The following is a 19,420-nucleotide window of genomic DNA, read 5'->3' as shown; positions in this document are numbered from 1 at the left end:
GCCACTGAGCTTCGATTCCAAGTTCTGCTTCCCCAACCCCATAAAGTGCACTCCCACCTTCTTCTCTCCCTCAATGTTTCGCAGATTCCTCGCCACCTCTCTCTCTCGCTCCTCCCCTCCTCCCCTCCTCCACCTCCGCCCCAAAATCCTCCAAACCCCCAACTCCCTCCTCCGGCCCTACCCGAAACCCAGCCCCTCACTTCCCCCCAACACCCGATCCTTATCCTCCCATATGGGCGACGCCCGCCGACCCGATTCGGTTCCCATTCCCCACATCGAAAAAGCCGACCGCTCCGAGCTCGTCCGCGCTCTGGAGGCCTCTCTGGGCTCGGCATTCAGCTCCGAGCCGCTCTGGCCCAGCCCCAGCCCCCTAATCATCGTCATCAGCGGCCCCAGCGGCGTCGGGAAGGACGCCGTCATAAAAAAGCTCAAGGATTCCAACGAGAACTTGCATTTCGTGGTGACGGCGACGACCCGCCCAACGCGGCCCGGCGAAGTTCACGGCAAAGATTACTACTTTGTGAGCAAAGAGGAGTTTTTGACAATGGTGGAAAGGAACGAACTTCTGGAGTACGCGTTGGTGTACGGGGACTACAAGGGGATCCCCAAACAGCAGATTAGGGAGGAATTGGGGAAAGGGTACGACATCGTTTTGAGGGTCGACATCCAGGGTGCTCAGACACTGAGGAAGATTCTTGGGAATTCGGCCGTTTTCATATTTTTGATGGCAGAGAGTGAGGCCAAGCTTGTGGAGAGGCTGATTGATCGAAAAACCGAGACAAGGGAGTCGCTTCTTGTGAGGGTTGCCATGGCTAGGGAGGAGGTGAAGCATGTTAAGAATTTCGATTATGTTGTGGTGAATGCGGAGGGGAGGTTGGACAATGCGGTTAAGTTGGTGGAGTCCATTATCGACGCGGAGAAAGCTAAGGTGCAGCAGAAGAGGTCTGTGATATAGCTGTGGAGGTAAATGTGGTAGCGGGTCCAATTTGTGTTTTTCAAGTTTAATTTTAGTTTTAAATTGTTCAATTTGAATGGATTAGTTTCGCGTGTGGAAGAATGCACGCAATGATCCGAGTTCTAATGGTTTTGTAGGAAGTTGTTTAGTTTGTGACAATTGGAATGTGAAGTTTAGAACTTAGGAAAATCGACTGCTTTAAGTAGTTGCAGTTCACAGAATCACATTGTGTTACATCATTTTTTGCAGTCATCGTGTCTTTTAAATGCGATATATTAAAACAATTTGTTCAAGAAATCGGAACCAAGCTATTATCTTTATTGAAGTTCTCTTTATTAAGCATGCATCCGCGCAAGTGATCCTTAATCGTACAATGTTAGATATGGTCGGACTTGATGCACTAAGTAATGAAAGAACGAAATATTCAGGTTCGTTGAAGATGTTTATGGCACGAACTTTTAGTAAAATGAGTTCGTTACGAGATAAGCATTAAGAAGTGACATTCTTTTTCTTGCTATACAACTCTTTGATAACTAATGTGCTCCATACTGAACCAAAATGCTTCACTTCACACTGGCTTTGCTGGTTTAAGATACATTTGTAACAACTGACTCGTCTGTTAGCCAACGTTTACAGAAGTCCTGGTTTTGTATATTAGCCGGACATTTAAACAGGTGAATTGGAGAAATCAACCTATATTAGCTTGGCATGTTTAGAGTGAAATCTGGTTTCGATCTCCTTGCTATCAGATATCATTTATGGCCGTCAAAAGGTCAAACCATGTGTGCTCAACCTGCCTCTTCCCCATGTTTTGCCCAACTGGTTCAAAGAGTTTATCTGGTTTTGTTTGTCAATTTTGTGTTTTGCAATATATAGACGGCTATGTTTCATGATGACGTTAAAGTGGTTAAGTTCATAATTCAACCCTACCCCGTTGTCATCTCTTTGTTTGTCTTAAATTTTATTGATTAAGCGCTGACGTTTGCTAACATTGACTTCCTCTAGCCATCCTGTAGCTTAACAAGCTTCCAGGTACAATTAAGTTTTTTCTACTTTTAGCTGGAATTTGGCTAAGAGAGGGACCTGAAGTGCCTAGTACTGCTTGTTTTTGCTGCATTCTGCTTGTTGTGAAAAGGCCTGAGAACGTTGTCATATCAGTTGGTACATTAAAAGGTATATGCTGCTCTCTGATTTTTAGGTATGTTAGCGACTGGTACTACTATTCTAGATGATAACAGTGGAAAGACATGGAAATGGTAATCTAGTTGCTTTTGTAGCCGGCCTCTTGTTTGAGTTTTCTGAAAGTTCCCATGTTCTAGAGATTTCGTGGAACACCATAAGAACTTTTCGTCTATGACTATCTAGGTGTATTCGGTACTTGCACTACAAGAACTTTGAATGGTGATGAAATTTTCGTCTCTAACGACAAATGTATCTCATTCTGAATTGAAGATTCAATTTTATGTGTTGAGTTGATTTGGTTGATAGTTTCGAACTTTCGATGCAGCCCCTCGGGAAGATTGGTCATGACCTAGCTCCCTAGCACAGCCAAATTAGGTAGCAGAATTTGATCAAGTTGTCTAAAGTATGTCTTCTTCCCTAGCACAGCCAAATTATCTTACTCAAGCATCTGCCCTCCTAAACCTACTACCACCAACATTTGAACACACCTAATCCACAGGGACTCATTCAACGCCCAGCACTTTAAACTTGAAATCTACCCAAAACAGCAGACTCATTCAATACCCAATTCTTAAATGTTGCTTCCAATAGTCATTCCACTATTACGGAAAGATTACCTAAAACTTAGATGCAACTGTGACGGTATCCCGAAACAATTAAATACTTGATTGGTTTGGATTACAACTAAAGTGGCGTCCCAGTTGCAGGTAAGCTCTTCTCGGTATTTTGTTTTCTCATTGATCATACAACATTCTTTTTTTCCTTCTCTCTGCTATGAGTTATTTTCTATTAAATGTGCTAAATTGTTTCAGGCTTGCAGGATTGATTGCAGGTTTACATTGTTTAAGGACCAAGCAGAAACAAGAATGTTCTGATGTAGATAAAAAAATAAAAAAAATAAAATAAAAAAGTCAACCAGTAAGTTTTATATAAAACACTTCAAAGTTCGAGAAATGTGAACACTAATCACACTTATCACGTAGTGTATCATTTTACATGTATATAATATGAGAGGACAACACTGATACTATATCATATTTTAAGGTTTATTAATAAAAAACAAACACAATTAACATGATTTAGTAGATTAATAAAATCACGTAGCGGTATTCCAAATAAATGGAAACTAAAAGCCCCTGCCTTTTAAGTTGCAGCCGAAAATACTCTTTGACAGAGATGGGATCCGTGCACTCAAACTCAAGGGGATTGTAGGGGCTGGAGGAGAGCAGGCAGTGGGGCCCATCTGAGCCTTTAACTTAACACAAATGAACTCGTAACCCTTTTCTGCAAGCCACAACCAACTGATTTGCCAATCGGATCCTACATATTAAACGATTTTATTTTACTTTTAATAATCCACAATCTTTTTTATCTTAGACGAACAGTGATGCTGGCTTATGCATGTATATGATTAGATGGAGTTTTAAATTATTTAATTAGGATTCAAATTTTGGTTCATCAAATCTTAATTAGCGTTGAACAAGTGGTTAGTTTGATAACATTAATTATGTCCTCGTATCCTAACTATCTGCAGATGCTTAGTTGGCATGATTTAGCATTTCATTGGAACGTTTATCCAATAAGAGCAAGACTAGGAGAAGATTATTGATTAAAAGCTACTTGTATATAATTAAAAGACATATGTCAATTAACCATGCTTCGTTGCTAAAAGAATAGCAGCAAGTGCTCTTGTAAAGTCAATCACAAATGGACACGTGTCTGAATAATTGAAATTAGAAACTATAATAGGACACTTGTTCGTTTGTGATTGGGTTTCAGCAGCACTTGTTGCTCTTCTTTCAGCAACGAAGCATGATTCTATGTCAATATGTTTAAGAATGGTCGAACCAAAAGAAAAATATTTGGCTCCTTCTTCATTATATAGACCAATTACAGTAGTTTGACACGCATAAAACTTTTTTTTGTGTTTAATAAATTATTTTTATATATACAACAAACTGTAATTTGCAATCAAATAAGTGACTTTTTTGGGACATAATGTTTTTAAAAAGAAAAAAAGAAGTAGAAGGCAATGTCTCGAAGCAACGATACATGGTAAAGGTGGTAAGTTGATAGAAAAACACCAAGCAATTTCTTGAGCAGCCACCACCCTTTCTCTCTTATTGGTTTTCTAAATTATATAAAAACGACACTTATTCTGATTAATCTAAATTATGATAGCAGATTATATAATGTCATATGTACAAAACTTACACGCATAATTAAATAATTGGTACGAGAGGCAAGAGTAATAGTATCTTCATAACATAGAAAGTCATTATCTAACTTACGAGATTCAAACTTAAATACAATAGGAGAAAGATATTACTCTAACAAATTTAGCTACGCCGGAAGAAGAGCAAAAATTGATTCTCCAAACAAAACATAACAAACTTAGGAGGAAAACGAGGAGGGAAAATACAAAAGCAAAATATGACGTTCACTCTTTCCTGTCCATTTCCACAGATTAAACGTGCTCCCCAAGCTCCTCTTCCTCCCTCCTTATTTATAAACCCAACCCCTCATCCTTTTCTGCAACACAATCACATTCGACCGAAAATCAACACACAGATAGAGAGAGTAGCTTCGGATTTGAAGGTTGCGGGTGTTTTTGCGGCCTTCAAACTAATACTGAGGAGCTAATATCGCCTAATCCTCTATTTACTTATAAAATAACAAAGAGAGTTAGAGAGAGAAGGAGCAACATGGCTGAGCGCAATAACTCAGGAGAAGATGAAGGAAGCATTCATTTGCAAATTGACGAGCTTCTTCACCGACGCCTCAACGAAACAAGCAGCGCCACGTTCAGCACAATGTTCGAGCCTCAGAGCAGCATTGAGAAGAGAGACAGCAGCGCAGCAGCCTCCGTTTCTTCTCCAACTGCACAACCAGTTCCAGCACCAGAGAAAAAACTGACCCTTTTTGCGCTCCGCCTAGCAGTGCTCGAAAAGGTAGCAACCGGCCTAGGAACCCTCGGGTTCATCTGGGCAACGGTGGTTCTGCTAGGCGGTTTCGCCATTGAATTAGACCAGACCGACTTCTGGTTCATCACAATCATTTTGCTGATAGAAGGGACACGAATCTTCAGCAGGAGCCACGAGCTTGAGTGGCAGCACCAGGCCACATGGTCCATAACCGAGACTGGAATCAACAGCTTTCGCGCACTGCAGATCAGCTCAAGCTCCGTGATCCACACCATTAGAGCAGTTTTCAGGCCTGTGCAGAACCTTGCTGTCAGGAAACAAAGCCAACACAGCAGAGACATTGCGAGGACTAATGACAATTTGGCGTTTTCGCGGAACTCTGATCTTCAGGGGAAGATAGACCGGACTTGGACAAGCTCGGAAGTCCCTCTCCTGCCTTGCGCACAATGGATTTTTCGCGCGAGGCATATAAGTAAGCTGCTCTACTGGCTCCAGCTCCTGTCCGCCTCATCATGTGTGGCTCTTTCGCTCGTGAAGCTCGTGAACCACAACTATGGAGAGGTTGAAAAGGGGAGCACTAACAAGAGCAACAGGCACTTTGCTCTGAGTATTTTTTATTCGTTAGCATTGGCAGAAGCTCTGTTGTTTCTCATGGAGAAAGCTTACAGTGAGTTTATGATAAGCTGTTGTAAATTGTTGGAGGAGGTGAACAAAGAGTGTGATTTGGGGCCTTCGGGGTTGGTCACGATTAGGAGATTTTTTTATGACGCGTATTCAAGGTGTGTGAATGGAAGCATTTTTGATGGACTGCAGATGGATATGGTTACTTTTGGAATGGACTTATTGGGCTCGAATTCCACCGACGAACAGCTCATTGGAGCAAAAATTCTTCGACAGTTTTCAATGAACCGGCGGTATTCAGATGATACATTGCAGAAGATTGGTATTAATATTGCAGTGATTGAACGATTGGTTGAGATACTGAATTGGACAGATCAAGAGGAGGAGGAAATCAGACGGTCAGCAGCAGAGATTTTGTCGAAACTGGCTGGCAAAAAGCAGAACTCCATTCGAGTAGCTGGAGTTCCTGGCGCAATGGAATCAATCTCATCTCTGCTCCAAACATGCAGGAACTCAAGTGGTGCAGCTGATGAGATCAGTGAGAAGAGGATCATTTCTGACCACGCAAACTACGGATTCTTGACATTCAATCATTTGGGATTGCTTATTCTGAAGAAACTTGCCCGTGTCCACGACAACTGTGGGAAGATTGGGAACACGAGAGGCCTCCTGCCAAAGATCATAGATTTTACACATGCCGACGAGAGGATCCTAAAAGAAGTGACTGTTATGCCAAACGATCAGATACTGACGCTGAAACGATCCCTCCAGTTGGTGAAGAGGCTTGCAAACACGACCGGCAACACAGGAAAGAATCTGAGGAGAAATCTTTCGGAGATAGTTTTCACTATCAGCAATATCAGAGAAATTCTGAGATATGGAGAGAAACAGCCAATGCTGCAACAATTGGGAATTGAAATCTTAACAAGTTTGGCGCTGGAAGAGGAGGCAACCGAGAGAGTAGGGGGAACAGGTGGAGTTCTTAAGGAGTTATTCAAAATTTTCTTCAACAAGGGAATGCTGAAGAATGATAAAGAAGTGAGGATCAAAGCCGGAGAAGCACTGGCTATGCTGGTTTTGGAGAGCAAGAATAACTGTCAGCGGATATTAAAATTGGGGGTGCTTGAAAGCCTCGTTGAAGCTCTAGAGGTTCGACCGGTTAGCGTGCATGCTGCTAGGATTCTGAGGAATTTGTGCACCTACAATGGCTTGAACTGTTTCCACCAGCTAAAGGGGATTACAAATGCAGCACCTACAGTAAGTTCTTCCTTGGCACATTACCTACCTGTAATTTTATTCTGTACTAACAAATGTTACGTACGAGTAATGTTTTCTTGTCGAACAATCTGATATATTAGATTGCCAAATCGACAATCTGACAATATAACATGTCAGACTGTGACAACAGGTCTGCACTAAAAACTCATTTCTTATGCATTTGGCTTGGATTGCAGGTGCTTCGAGCAATTACTTCAGAAGAACACAAACTGCAGGAAGTAATGGTAGGACTAGCTGCGCCGGTTCTAGCATTCTTGTCTCCCGAAGAATCAAGCCTCATGTTTAAGAAAGCCGAAATTACTGAGGCAGAAGTGGCTAATGAACTAGTTCAGATCCTGAAGAAGTACAGGCATCCACCAATCAAAGTTCCAAGAATAAGGAGGTTTGCCATAGAACTGGCAATCTGGATGATGAGAGACAAACCGGAAAATGTTCACATTTTCAGGACTTTGGAGATGGAAAAGGAGCTGGATTTTGTGCTGGACACAACTGCAGAGCTCGAAAGCTTCAGCACTTTCTCTGGTACCGTAGGAATGAGCCGGCATAGCACGACGGTCCATTCATTGGTAGAGACTGCATTGGAGTTGCTAGCTGAAGGGTCAACTGATGCAGCGTAATGCAGTACTAAATCAAATTCATTACATATGTGGGAATCCAATAATCTTTAAGTTAATCACTTCGCTTAACACATAATTAAATTCTTTTATTTTTTGGATAAAGCCTTTTGTACTGTAATCTGTAGATTTGATTATATTATACTATCAACATTCAAATGTCTACTTAATTGAGGAAGTTGTTGCCTTCTGTCACGAGATTATCGCTTAATTAAGAACATTCAACCTTGCACCCAAGGTCTCGAGTTCGATTCTGATTCCGCTTCCGCCTCCCCAGCTATCACTCGTTTAAAATTATACATGGCACATATATTGAAAAATAATTTCCCATATCAGAACACCAAGAACAACAAAACAATATATTCATATGTGTTGTGGACACTGAATAAGAAACTGGAACCAGAAGAAACCATTTTTTTTTATGTTACAACTAAAAATCAATACAATTTTACACAGCAATCTTTCTACTCTTTTCCTTCTTTTTTTCGGTTTGGTTTTTAGCTTTTCCAGATGAGCATTTTACAAATCATGAACCCTGACACTTTAGTTACAAACAAATACAATCATATTGTCTACGGAGGAAACGAAAAAAATAAAGGAAGGAAAAGAGTCATCTATCGGCTGTGGTTGTTTCTAAAGAAGTTAAAATCCCATCGACGTATCAAACCATCCATGACATTGCTTGCAGGGTTTTTTACCACCGTTACAGTGGCTGTCGTCTTGGCTGATAAGTCACCATCTGAAGTGCTTTGGATGCTTTCTGATGTATCGCTTTGGCTAGATGGCCCGGCGCTCCCATTCTCCATTATGGATAGAGGCGTTTGTAACGCAGGTTCTGTGGATGGAACTCTTGTACGAGACTGATCTTCAGGTCTCGAGTTGTGGGATTTACTTACTGAAGTGGAAGTAGATTCTGTTTTCAAGGATCCAAGGTGCCCAACTGAAGTGGAAGTAGATTCTGTCTCCAACAGCTCTCGCTTCTCTGCAGGAGATGCATCATCCCGCTGGTCATCTTTTTGTGACGACTTTAAGGAATCCGGGGTATCTCCTGGTGGTTGCTCTTCTGCCTGAGGGCCTCTCATTTCTAAATCTTTTAGAGACAAAATCACTGCTTCCATGAACATCTGGTAATTTGGACGAGTTAAACGTTAATTGATTCATCAGTCATTCAAAAAATGTCCTGTATCCAGACCACATCTAGGTCAATTATATGACTCACCCGTTCTTCCTCATCAACATCACTTGGAAAACCTGCCAGGTCATCAAGCTGGTATTCTACATACTGATCATCATCCATCGTGGTCGGAACATGGGGCCCACAAGGACTGCCATTTGCAAATTCAAAGCTAATCATATCAGAAGATGATGGGCCATTATCGCTTTTTCCATCCTGCACCACCATGGATAGTCAAGACGTTTAACTCTGTTACGTTTCTAGTTAACAGATAAAACCAGACAAGATGCCTTTGAACTACTCAGGCACCAATGCACCATAAAATTTCTGAGCCACATCATGTACCAATCTGTCACAAGTATCAGCTAAAGTGGCACATAGGTTTTTTTTTTCCTTTGTGTGATCAGGCATATGTCATGTTAGTGCGTAATGTTAATTACGGGGAAGAAAATTTGGGATTTTGGAAGCAGTTTAAGAAGAGAAAAGGCAAAATACCTTGGATTCAGATTGAGCATCAGTAGATGAAATACCAGAAGGAACCTGAGGAAAAATGATAGAAGATAACAAAAGAGAAAGAAAAAAATATAGTTAATACACCTGCAGAACACTAAACCATCATTCACAAAAAAATAAAAAAATTCTGCCCTTCCCCCCTCTCTAACAGTTGCAAATATCTGCTCTCTTTAAAAAAAAAAAAATTTAATGCAGCAGTTTTTTATTTGTGCAAGAAAAATAAGAAGGAACTAATTACTAACATCCATCCGACTCATGGGTCTTCTTGACCGGAGTTGTCTAATGGCATCCTGTTGGCCGCTGCTCGGTGCTGCTTCTGCAGGTAAGAAGTAATCAACAGGACAGTGAGTAAGAAAGAGGTCGCCAAATAAGGAGCCTGTGCACTTGCGATGTTAAAGAGACAATAATGCACTTTAATCACCTGCAGAAGCAGTTGAACGTCCATGATCATAATCAGCAGTGTGCACACTTCTCCAAGTACCCTGCACGTAAAGCAGTCAACATTTGAGAAGGGCTGTGAACATAACAACAACAACAACAACAACAACAACAACAAAGCCTTTTCCCACTAAGTGGGGTCAGCTATGCTGCGAACATAAAATCTAGCAATTTTAATACAATAGAAACTTACAGCCAGATGAATTACAGTTTTTTTACCTTACCAAAGGTACTGTGTAGAGTGTCAAAAAATGTTCCCCCAACCTCATCTTCCGGGGGTTGCAAGACATTGTGGAAAAAGATGTTTATAGAATCAAAGTAGAATTGAGGTCGTGGAGAATTGTGATCTCCCTCAAATTTGATGATATTTTTGTCTCCCTGCAAAAGTTCTCATTTACATAAGGATATTTGGAAGACAGAACAATGAAAATCAAATGATAGTAGACCCAGGAGACATCTTGCTTTTATCATCGGGGAGGGGAATCAAACTTGGGAGCTCTTCCACAATTGGGAAGAGAAATACCACTAGACTAAGAGCTAGCTGGTATGTGTAATGAATACTAAACTCATTAGATGTCACAGAGAATTGAGAGTTCTTATTTGTTTCAACTCCATGTAAACAATGTACGAGACACAGTACGTATCATGCCAAAATTATGGTAATCGCATTATGAATATTTACCATATAAGCCTCAAATATACGATCTGAATGATGGGGTTGTATGAAATCATCATCAATGGCATGCCCAAACAAAACTGGAACAAAGCAAGAGCTTGCCACCTAATAAAAAAATAGAGTCAACCAGAAACCTCCACTGATTAAGAGAACTTCAAATGTATGAAAGATTGTGACAGAGAACGTAAATTTATGTTTTCTATTCTAATGTGTTTAGTCATAGAATCAGGATAACAAAATAAACATTCATGGATAAAATACCTTAATTGTGTTCAATTTCATTATGTCAAATTTTGCTTTTTTCTGGATAGCTCTTCGCATGTATTGGATTGCAAACTTCACCTAAATAAGCAAAAAGAAAAGGTCAAGGTCAGAGTATATAGGTCCTCGCAGTCAATTAGTTAGTGCGCTGCTAAAACTGATAAAAAAAAAAAAATAAAAAAAAAAAAAACTTAGTTGCCCAATATAGGCGAGAACTGATAATGACCATCAGAAAGGTTCTAACTAATAGCAATATATTCCCCAATATGCACCAAAATACAGTTGCAATATCCCAGAAAATCAGACATATAGGATCTACTTACAGTGAACTTCGGCAAACGAATTTTGTAGGTGTCCACCAATTCCATCATCAAATCAACCAAATCAGAGAATGGACTGTCAAGAACCATTCCTGCTATTGAAGGATCCTCAGCTCCATACAAAAGACTGCCAAATATGTATATGGTTAATAGCAGATAAGCTAACCCTCAAGTAATAGCTTACTCAACAAAGATCCAATTATTGATGCAGAGCGTACATCTGCTTTCATATATTGTTCATATGCTAATATATCTTATATCCACCTTACGTGCCACAATCTCTTCAATTCTTATTGTTGCTTATCCTAATGGACTCTTCAACTGTTGTTATTATGGTCATCATTAAGATCTCCACTAACACGTTTAATGCTACCAATATTTCATTATACAACACAGTTGAGGAGGACACTGGCTGCATGCAGACACTTGGGGGAATCTTATATATCATACAAGCAAGAGTACAGATTGATTAGATAATTTAAAACCACGCATGCCATGTGAGGCTTTGCACCATCAAGTTATAAGCTCATGAAATGGTCCTAATTCTTCAATAACCAGAAGAAATTTTACTGGCTATAAAAATCTTCAAGAAACCTTGATAAACACTTTTTTGTGTTTAGAAATTTCTTCAACCTATAATACAAGAAATGGAAAGATCTCCAAAATCTACATTCATATATGCAAGCTTACAATTAAGTAACAAGTGAATGAGCAAAACCTGGTAACAGCACCCATTGAACGGCCCCACAAGCCAATTAAAGATACATTTCCATCTGCTCGCAAATAATCAACCACAGTCTTCAGGTCATCCTTCTGAAAAAACAATCAAAGTCAGATGTCAATTCCCATGATGCAGAATGGTAACCACATGCATATACAAGGGGCAGCAGGGTAAATGTCATAAAGAAGTCAAGGCATTCACAATCATAAATATGGTTTTGACAAATGGAGAAAAACGTAAGAATCACCCTCAATGGATATATTAACTTCAATTTTGTAACTCATTGGACCAATTATTAAATATACATGATTAAGATCTCTCTTATGCTGCCTCATTAGTAAACCTTCCATTTCAACATACAAATTATTTAAGCCAAAAGTAGTCATCATACAATCCAAAGCTAACGTGGAACAAATACAGCAGAATTGTAGTCCAGTTGTTATATGATGAATCTGTTTAAAATACATATTGAGTACTTACTTCATTCCACCCTAAAGTCACGTGATCTCCTCCGGAGATTCCGGATCCTGAGAAATCAAGAGTGAAAACTGTAATATTTGACGGAAGCAAAATAATAGCTGCTTCACTGGCATCAGCCCTGCACCCACTGTCAACACAATATACTGCAGTCAGTCACGTTATATTCTATGAAGGCAAACAAAAAGGCATAATATGTCATTTAGATTATCAGAGGCACATAACTTTCACATACATAAGTGATAACATAGCTATGAAGTATGAAATATCATTTAAGTGTAAATGTTGGTTGATCATTTACTGATGTGCAATAATTATAGGTTGGAAAAGGAAATACAGCACTCTGACACTGTTTCTACAAATTCAACTAGCAGTACAAAGAATAAAAAAAATGTGAGACCAGGTAACTAGGGCCTTAGTATTTGTCAAAATTATGATTCCCATTTACTTCATCATTGAAATACGTGCAACCTCATCTTCTTGGTGAAGATTAAGGCCATTTAGAAATTGTTTCATTGCTAGTTACTAATGAAATCCATATATGTAAATCACAAGGAAGGCAATTATGTAGTTGAATACTCAAATTTAAAAGTAAAATCTCTTTCTTCCAAGTTCTGAAATGTCATAAAGATTGTACACACAGTATGAAACACCCATGAAACAAACATGCAACTCCAATCAAGCATAAATTTTCAGACCTGTTTCCATGACAATATATTACACAAGGCAAAGGCTTTTCTTCTGGACTAACAATGGGCGTGTAATGACTACACTTCAGGACATCTCCCCGACCATTTTTCACCTGCAGGATTTTCAAAGACCATTATAATTTATATATAAGGGTGACAACCACATGGAATTCTGAAGTCATAAGCAGGCAGAAAATGAACACCATTCAGAATTACAAATAACGCGCAAGATAAAAGAAATTCTGAGACAAACAATCATAAAAGCTGCATATCCAGAAGGTAAATCCCTCCAACAAGACGAAAGCTTGTAAGTTCAGAAACTGAATAAAATACTAATCTACCTCTCACGGACATACAAAATATGGAAAGCTTACCTCCACATCCTTTCTTTGGTACCATTTCCCTTTCAGTATGAACTCTTCATCCAACAAATCATTTTTTGGGTCGTATTCAGCCCTGAAACCAAACACGCGTAAACTCATGTACTCTTCTAATAATTACAAATCATTTTGGTTTCTAATTCTGAAAGGCAAAGAAATCACTCAAATTTCAATAATTCAGTACAGTTTCGCGTTCAACAAATAAACTTCACAAAATCCTAAATTTAACACCAGTACAAAAAATGGAGAAAACAGAGACGAGGTTCAACTCCACCTTTACCACAAAAAAATATGCTAATCAAATCATATGCTCCATAATCTATTTCTTTCTACTAAAAAAAGAGGAAATAGTAGGAAACTACGAATTTTATGTAAACAAACAGTTGAATTGGGCTAATTAAACAAAAGGGTTCCATTTCCCTAGAGAACCCAATTAGGAAAGCAACTAAAGATTCAAACCTTCAGCTCCAAATTCATCTTTCCCAGCAACCAAACGCAGTAAAAACAAAAACCCATCACGAATCCAATCCCAAAATCCAAAAAAAAATAACACAAAATCTAAGAGCTACGAAGTAAATAGAGGGCTAAAGGGTAATTGTATACCTGGGAGGCCGAATAATAAAGTTGACAAGCTGCTCCATAGATTCCAAAAAAGGATCTCCTTCTCAGAGCTCTTTGCTGTTCTCCCACAAATTTAACTTCTTTCAGCAAAAAATTCAATAAATATTGAAAAATAAACAAATTAAATTACACAAAAATAATACCCGAAGAAACAAAAATTGAACTTGGTGGGTGATGCGGAATTGCAGAGACCAATAAGAAACAAGAAAGAAGAAGAAGAAAGGAGCGGCCTATGCTGTTGGGGTGGAAATATAACAAGAAATTTGTGTGTTTGTTTCCTTGCAAACAAGAAGAACAAAAAATTATTATTATTTTATTTATTTGAGTATTGTATTTTATGTTTATAGTAGGAGTTGATTATTTATTAAATGTTGTAATCTTAAAAGAAAATGTTTTTGTCTATCCTATTACTATAAATATAAATAAAGGCACAATGAGGTGATTCAAACACACCTCTCTCTCTCTCTCTCTCTGGAAGACTTATTAATACAATTAATTATATTTTTTTAATACAAACGATATTACTACTTTAATTTATGTAGAAAAAATGGAGGATCTCAACCAGAAATGCAGTGGGTTGAAAAGAAAAACTCTAACCATCAAGACAATTCAAGACTTGCCAATTAACAATATTTTATCCAACAGAAAACAAACTGTATTCTAGTTTCATATTGAGTTTAATTTTAAGGTAGTTCTCACTTTACTACTCTCAAGTATCGTAAATTCCGTACATTTGCTACCCTTAGTTTTTTCATTTCAGTTTCGTACCCAAACTTTGATTTTTTGACAATTCAAGATTTCTATTAGGCTTTCTGTCAAGTTCTCCTATAAGTGATGAGGTGACATAACTTTGACCCATCATATTTGCTACATGAATGAGAGATTCTCTTGTAAATCCAAGCCACCGTGTCTAGTGCTAATTCTTGGAATATGATCAGCTAAAGTTATGTCGCGTCATCACTTAACAAAGAACTTGACCGAAAGTCTAACGAAAATATTAAAGTGTCAGAAAAATCATTTAGGTATGAAACTGAAACGAAAAAAATTTAAGAATAGTAAAGTACGAATTTTACGATACTTGAGGATAATAAAGAAAGAAATATCCTTAATTTTAATAATAAAAAGATTATTTTGTTGCATGACTAGTCGATGATTGGCTCATATGCGTAGTTTAACTCTCCTAATTTTCTATGACTCAAATCAACTCCATTTCCATTGTAATCCATCCTCATTCCTCAATACGGTATTTGATTTCCCCTAGAAAAATATAAATGTTATTGGCACTCTAAATAGAAAAGTGTTTTCTACTTCTAAATTTATATTTATACTTTTAATTTTTATTCAATTTTAAAATCATGGTCCCGAGCCACTTAGTATTATGATGTAGTGGTATTTCTCTTCATTTGTAAGTGAGAGGTCTTAAATTTGATTCTCACCAAAGGCAAATTTAAACCACAATATTGCTAGCCCATTGTGAGATTAGCTCACTCCCCCATCTCTTTGGTGTATATAATATTGTTTGTTAAAAAAAAAAAACATATTCCCGTAATAACTTCTTTTGAAAAATATAAATAAATAAACAAAGAATGAGAGCACTATGACTATTTTGAAGTGAACAACAACTCCCAAAATAATTTGTATTGAAACGACTTATTAACTTGTTGGTTTTTATTTATCGGTTACAAAATGTTTAGAGGAAGGGAAGGCTACCCCACAAGGTTCTTTGAGGACTTACGGATCTTAGTATTTTTTTGTTTTTTCTTTAATATGCAACTAATTATGTTAGTTCATTGTATTATTTTGTGAAGAAAAAAGGTCATGCAAGACACATTTAGAGTAAGATAATATGCGTGTGTGGGAGTTCTAATGAACAATATATCGTTAATAAAAGTACTATAATTTTTTTCATGAAAACTTACTGCAACTTTGGAATTTGAATCCATATCTACTTTTGCACAAAATCAATCACTTGCATCATATTGTTAAAATGTTTTTTTGAGGGTATATATGGCATTGAACATGGTCTAATTTATTTTCAAATGGAAGGAAAACAAATACAAATGTAAAGGGAAACTAAGAAATTGGCAATAAAATCCAAGTTAGTGGGATTCAAGGGCAGCCTCTCACTTTTGCATCAAGGTTGAATAGATAAAGTAAAATAGGTAATGATAATGACCATATAGCAATGTTGGGAAATTCATGATGTGAAAGTAGCACCCACCTTACCCAATGGTTTCCACTAGCTTTATACTTGTGTCACCAACACAATAAGGATCACTCATTTGCCTTCAAATAATAGGCAAACCAATCACTCCAATCCAAAGACATTCTAATTCTATGCTAACAATTTTAAGGCTGGTTTGAAACTGTTTTTAAAATAACTAAAAGCGCTTTAGAAAAAATATTTTTGGATTCTAAAAACACTTAAAATGTTTCCTGAAAAGCACCAGTTATGTGCTTCTTTTGGAAAACACTTCAAATGTTTTTTTTAGGATTCACTTGTATTTTTACTAAAAATTGCTTCGAAAAACATTTCACAAAAAAACACTTTTATCCATTTTAAAAATACTTCCAAACAAACTGTTAGTCACAAAATAAATGCTAGAAGCACTCGTCTAAAAAATTAAAAGAGAATGCTAAGAGAAATTGTCTGAAAAGTCAAATAAAAATACTAAAAGTAGACTTGTACATAAAAGACTGACCCTAGCACATTTTTTTTTTCCAAATTCACCCAAAAAAAAAGAAAAAAGAAAAAAAAAAGCCTATAGAGCGCATGATGGTCTCTAGAGACAAATATTCCCACGTCCGTGCTCGACAACAAGAAGAATTTGTGCATTGAATCGGTTTCTCCCATAAAAAAATTCGCACACACAAATAACTAGTGCATAGAAAGAATGAGACACTCACTAAGTGAGCTGGACCTATTAATTTTTAAGACAAAAATAGAAAACACAATTTATTATTATAAAGGAAGAATAACAATTGGACATTTTTAATCATGTCTCATGGAAGTGATCTAATGCACATAAACATAACTCTTGTTTTTTTCTAGCCCACCATCTTACCTAGTTTGTTTTTCATTAAAAGGAAGATCAACTGGTAGGGAAGTCACGGCAGTTCATCATTTCGGATGTCGGTAAAACTCACAGAAATTTTTCAGACGACCATTGCATGATTTACTAACACAAAAAATCGAACCCAAGACTTAGTTTGTTGGATTCGAGAACTTTGGGTTTGTCAACCCTTAATTTGGATTTTGCAGTGAATAATTTGGTTATTAAAATAGGATTTGGATCCCATCCGGATTCAAATTGTAAAGATCCTATAGATCCTCACATTTTAACCATTTATCATACATTGTGAAGTTAGAAATCATTTAAATTTTATTATTTAAAATTAAACACAAATAGTAACTAATGAAAACTAACCGTACAATATACAATAAACGACTAAAATGTAAGGATCTCTAGAATCCCTATAAAAAAAAGGGAACTTTAACGAAAAGCACCCGGTACTGTTCACTTTAACGAAAAACCACATTTTTACACTAAAAAGTCAATCCTGGTACTATTCACTTTACCCTTTATTTTGTCCTTATCATTAAAACTCAAAGTTTTCAAACCCTTTTCATTAGTTTTCCTTAAAAAAAAATCCGGAGAGGATTCTCATCCATTAAAATATTTTAGAGGGAAGTCACTTGCCGAGTAACATATCGGCCACCAAGGTCCAAAAGTAGGCCGAAAACCAAGAAAGATAACGGTCCAATTTTACATCCTTTAATTTTAGCTTTAACAAACCATGTATTATGGGTGGAAAACTTTAATCCATATTGTTTTTGTTTTTTCTTAAATAAAGTATAATTAAAAATAATAATAGTTAAAATCATCCCACTTCATGGTGAAGGTTGGGCCTGCAACCTAAAAAAGAAGAAAGCCCAATTTCTAAATATTCATTACGTTTTTTGATATGCAAAATATGTAGTTGACAGATGTGAGTAACCAGTAAACTAACTACTGATCCCGGTAAACTAATCATTTATGGCTGGTTTGAAAGTTTTTTTTTTTAAATGAGTAAAAGTGTTTTTAGTGAATTTCTTTTTTGGAACCAATCCTTGGTAAATATGCAAGTGAATCACTTCAAGTACTTTTGGAACTCAAAAATATTTTTTTAAAAGAGCTATTTTATAAGTACTTCCAAATGAGCCTTCATATCGTGTAACTATCCTGGATTGAAGAATTTAAATATATCCGTTACTTCTCGTCACTGAGAAAGTTCTTATATAGAATATAGAAGAATGAAGTATTGAGAAAAAAAAATGAAGCTAAGATAGGTGAAAAATGAGAGAGAAGTTCATTAATAAGAAATATTCGTTACATCAATCTCACATTGGATCCCACTAGTAAGTCACTTTCAACCGTTACTTATTTATATTTAGAATGTCACTGTAACGGTATTTCAAATCAGTGAGGCACAATCATGTGACAAAGTTAAATACATTAACACACCGTCACAGTTATGCTCTGGACATAAGTCTCTTGCCTTTCAACTTATAGCATAAAGTAACCTATCTCCTAAACCAAAACGGGTAAGCAAATGTGCTATATTATTATATGCGAGTCCAAATTTTCTTAACTGTTTTGTACTCTTAAAAGCTAAGAGCTTTGCTGGAGATACAGAAGTGCAGATGCTAGCAAGACAAATACAGAGACTCTCCACACAAAAGCTTAGCTGGAAAGCATGTGAAAAAACTCAGCCACCATTTAGTAGAGATGTGAGGTCATTCGAAGGAATGGCATTTGAAATGTGCATCTCAAATCTTTATATAAAGACACACCATGACCATTTACCTTGTGGTCCCAAAAGTGTAATTTACATAATGGTGGGGTATTGGTGGTGGTGTTAATAGTGGGTTGTGATAGTTACAGTGTAGAGGTAACAATGGTGGTAAGAACGGTGGCAACAATAGTTATGGTTATGATGGTGGTGGCAGTGATGTAATGTCCATTTCTCAAACAACCATTACTAAGCATTTGTTGGATAATTAGAAATTAAGAAAAAGAGGGCTTGCACTTTACTATTCTTCCATTAGCACATTCTATTTGTTTTTATCTATTAATTTTCTTTACTTTATTTAATCTAACAATTAGAAATAAGCGTAAAGTATATATGTGAAAGAAAAAAAGTGTGCTAAAATCAGTTCCATTTATCAAGTATTATACAACTCAATTATTAGTTCATGCAATGAATTTATGATTTAAGCACAAATTTAAAAACAATGGGATTCAGTTCCCATGACTTTCTTGTTCTAGAGAAGTAAATATGTAATATATATAACCTTGACCAAGCATTCAAACCATAGTTTATTACTTTACATGCCTATAAAAAATATTACATAATTCTCATTCATTGTACTAAGTTGGTGGGGAGAGAAAGAAAGTGTAAGAAAATTTGAAGAACCTTATCTTGAATTTACTAATCCAAAACCTTTCTCTTGGAGCCTCTAAAAGCACCAAAAACTATTTTCCTCCACACATCCACACATCCACACACACCCCTATCTGCTGAGGAAAGGCCAA

General features: G+C 37.1%; 3 protein-coding genes across 3 annotated transcripts; 2 read left to right on the top strand and 1 right to left on the bottom strand.

Annotated features, from left to right (window-relative positions):
* On the top strand, nucleotides 1–1,252 carry LOC126606373 (guanylate kinase 2, chloroplastic/mitochondrial-like). The gene has a single exon (XM_050273747.1). The coding sequence runs from the start codon at nucleotides 74–76 to the stop codon at nucleotides 953–955; it is 882 nt and encodes a 293-aa protein (XP_050129704.1). The 5' UTR covers nucleotides 1–73; the 3' UTR covers nucleotides 956–1,252.
* Nucleotides 1,253–4,510: 3,258 nt separating this feature from the next.
* On the top strand, nucleotides 4,511–7,744 carry LOC126606997 (uncharacterized). The gene is made up of 2 exons (XM_050274411.1): nucleotides 4,511–6,939; nucleotides 7,137–7,744. The coding sequence occupies exons 1-2, from the start codon at nucleotides 4,843–4,845 to the stop codon at nucleotides 7,575–7,577; spliced, it is 2,538 nt and encodes an 845-aa protein (XP_050130368.1). The 5' UTR covers nucleotides 4,511–4,842; the 3' UTR covers nucleotides 7,578–7,744.
* Nucleotides 7,745–7,922: 178 nt separating this feature from the next.
* On the bottom strand, nucleotides 7,923–14,152 carry LOC126606999 (uncharacterized). Its single transcript, XM_050274413.1, has 15 exons — nucleotides 13,988–14,152; nucleotides 13,827–13,901; nucleotides 13,218–13,299; nucleotides 12,853–12,956; nucleotides 12,158–12,284; nucleotides 11,675–11,769; nucleotides 10,960–11,083; nucleotides 10,637–10,717; nucleotides 10,382–10,480; nucleotides 9,919–10,077; nucleotides 9,689–9,743; nucleotides 9,504–9,583; nucleotides 9,244–9,288; nucleotides 8,794–8,964; nucleotides 7,923–8,698 (listed from the first exon to the last, which is right to left on the bottom strand). The coding sequence occupies exons 2-15, from the start codon at nucleotides 13,862–13,864 to the stop codon at nucleotides 8,189–8,191; spliced, it is 1,770 nt and encodes a 589-aa protein (XP_050130370.1). The 5' UTR covers nucleotides 13,865–13,901; nucleotides 13,988–14,152; the 3' UTR covers nucleotides 7,923–8,188.
* Between the last annotated feature and the right edge of the window lie 5,268 nt (nucleotides 14,153–19,420).

Source organism: Malus sylvestris, chromosome 16, assembly GCF_916048215.2.
Source record: "Malus sylvestris chromosome 16, drMalSylv7.2, whole genome shotgun sequence".
In the NCBI taxonomy this organism is placed as follows: domain Eukaryota; kingdom Viridiplantae; phylum Streptophyta; class Magnoliopsida; order Rosales; family Rosaceae; genus Malus; species Malus sylvestris.
This window is presented reverse-complemented; position numbering and strand designations above follow the sequence as displayed.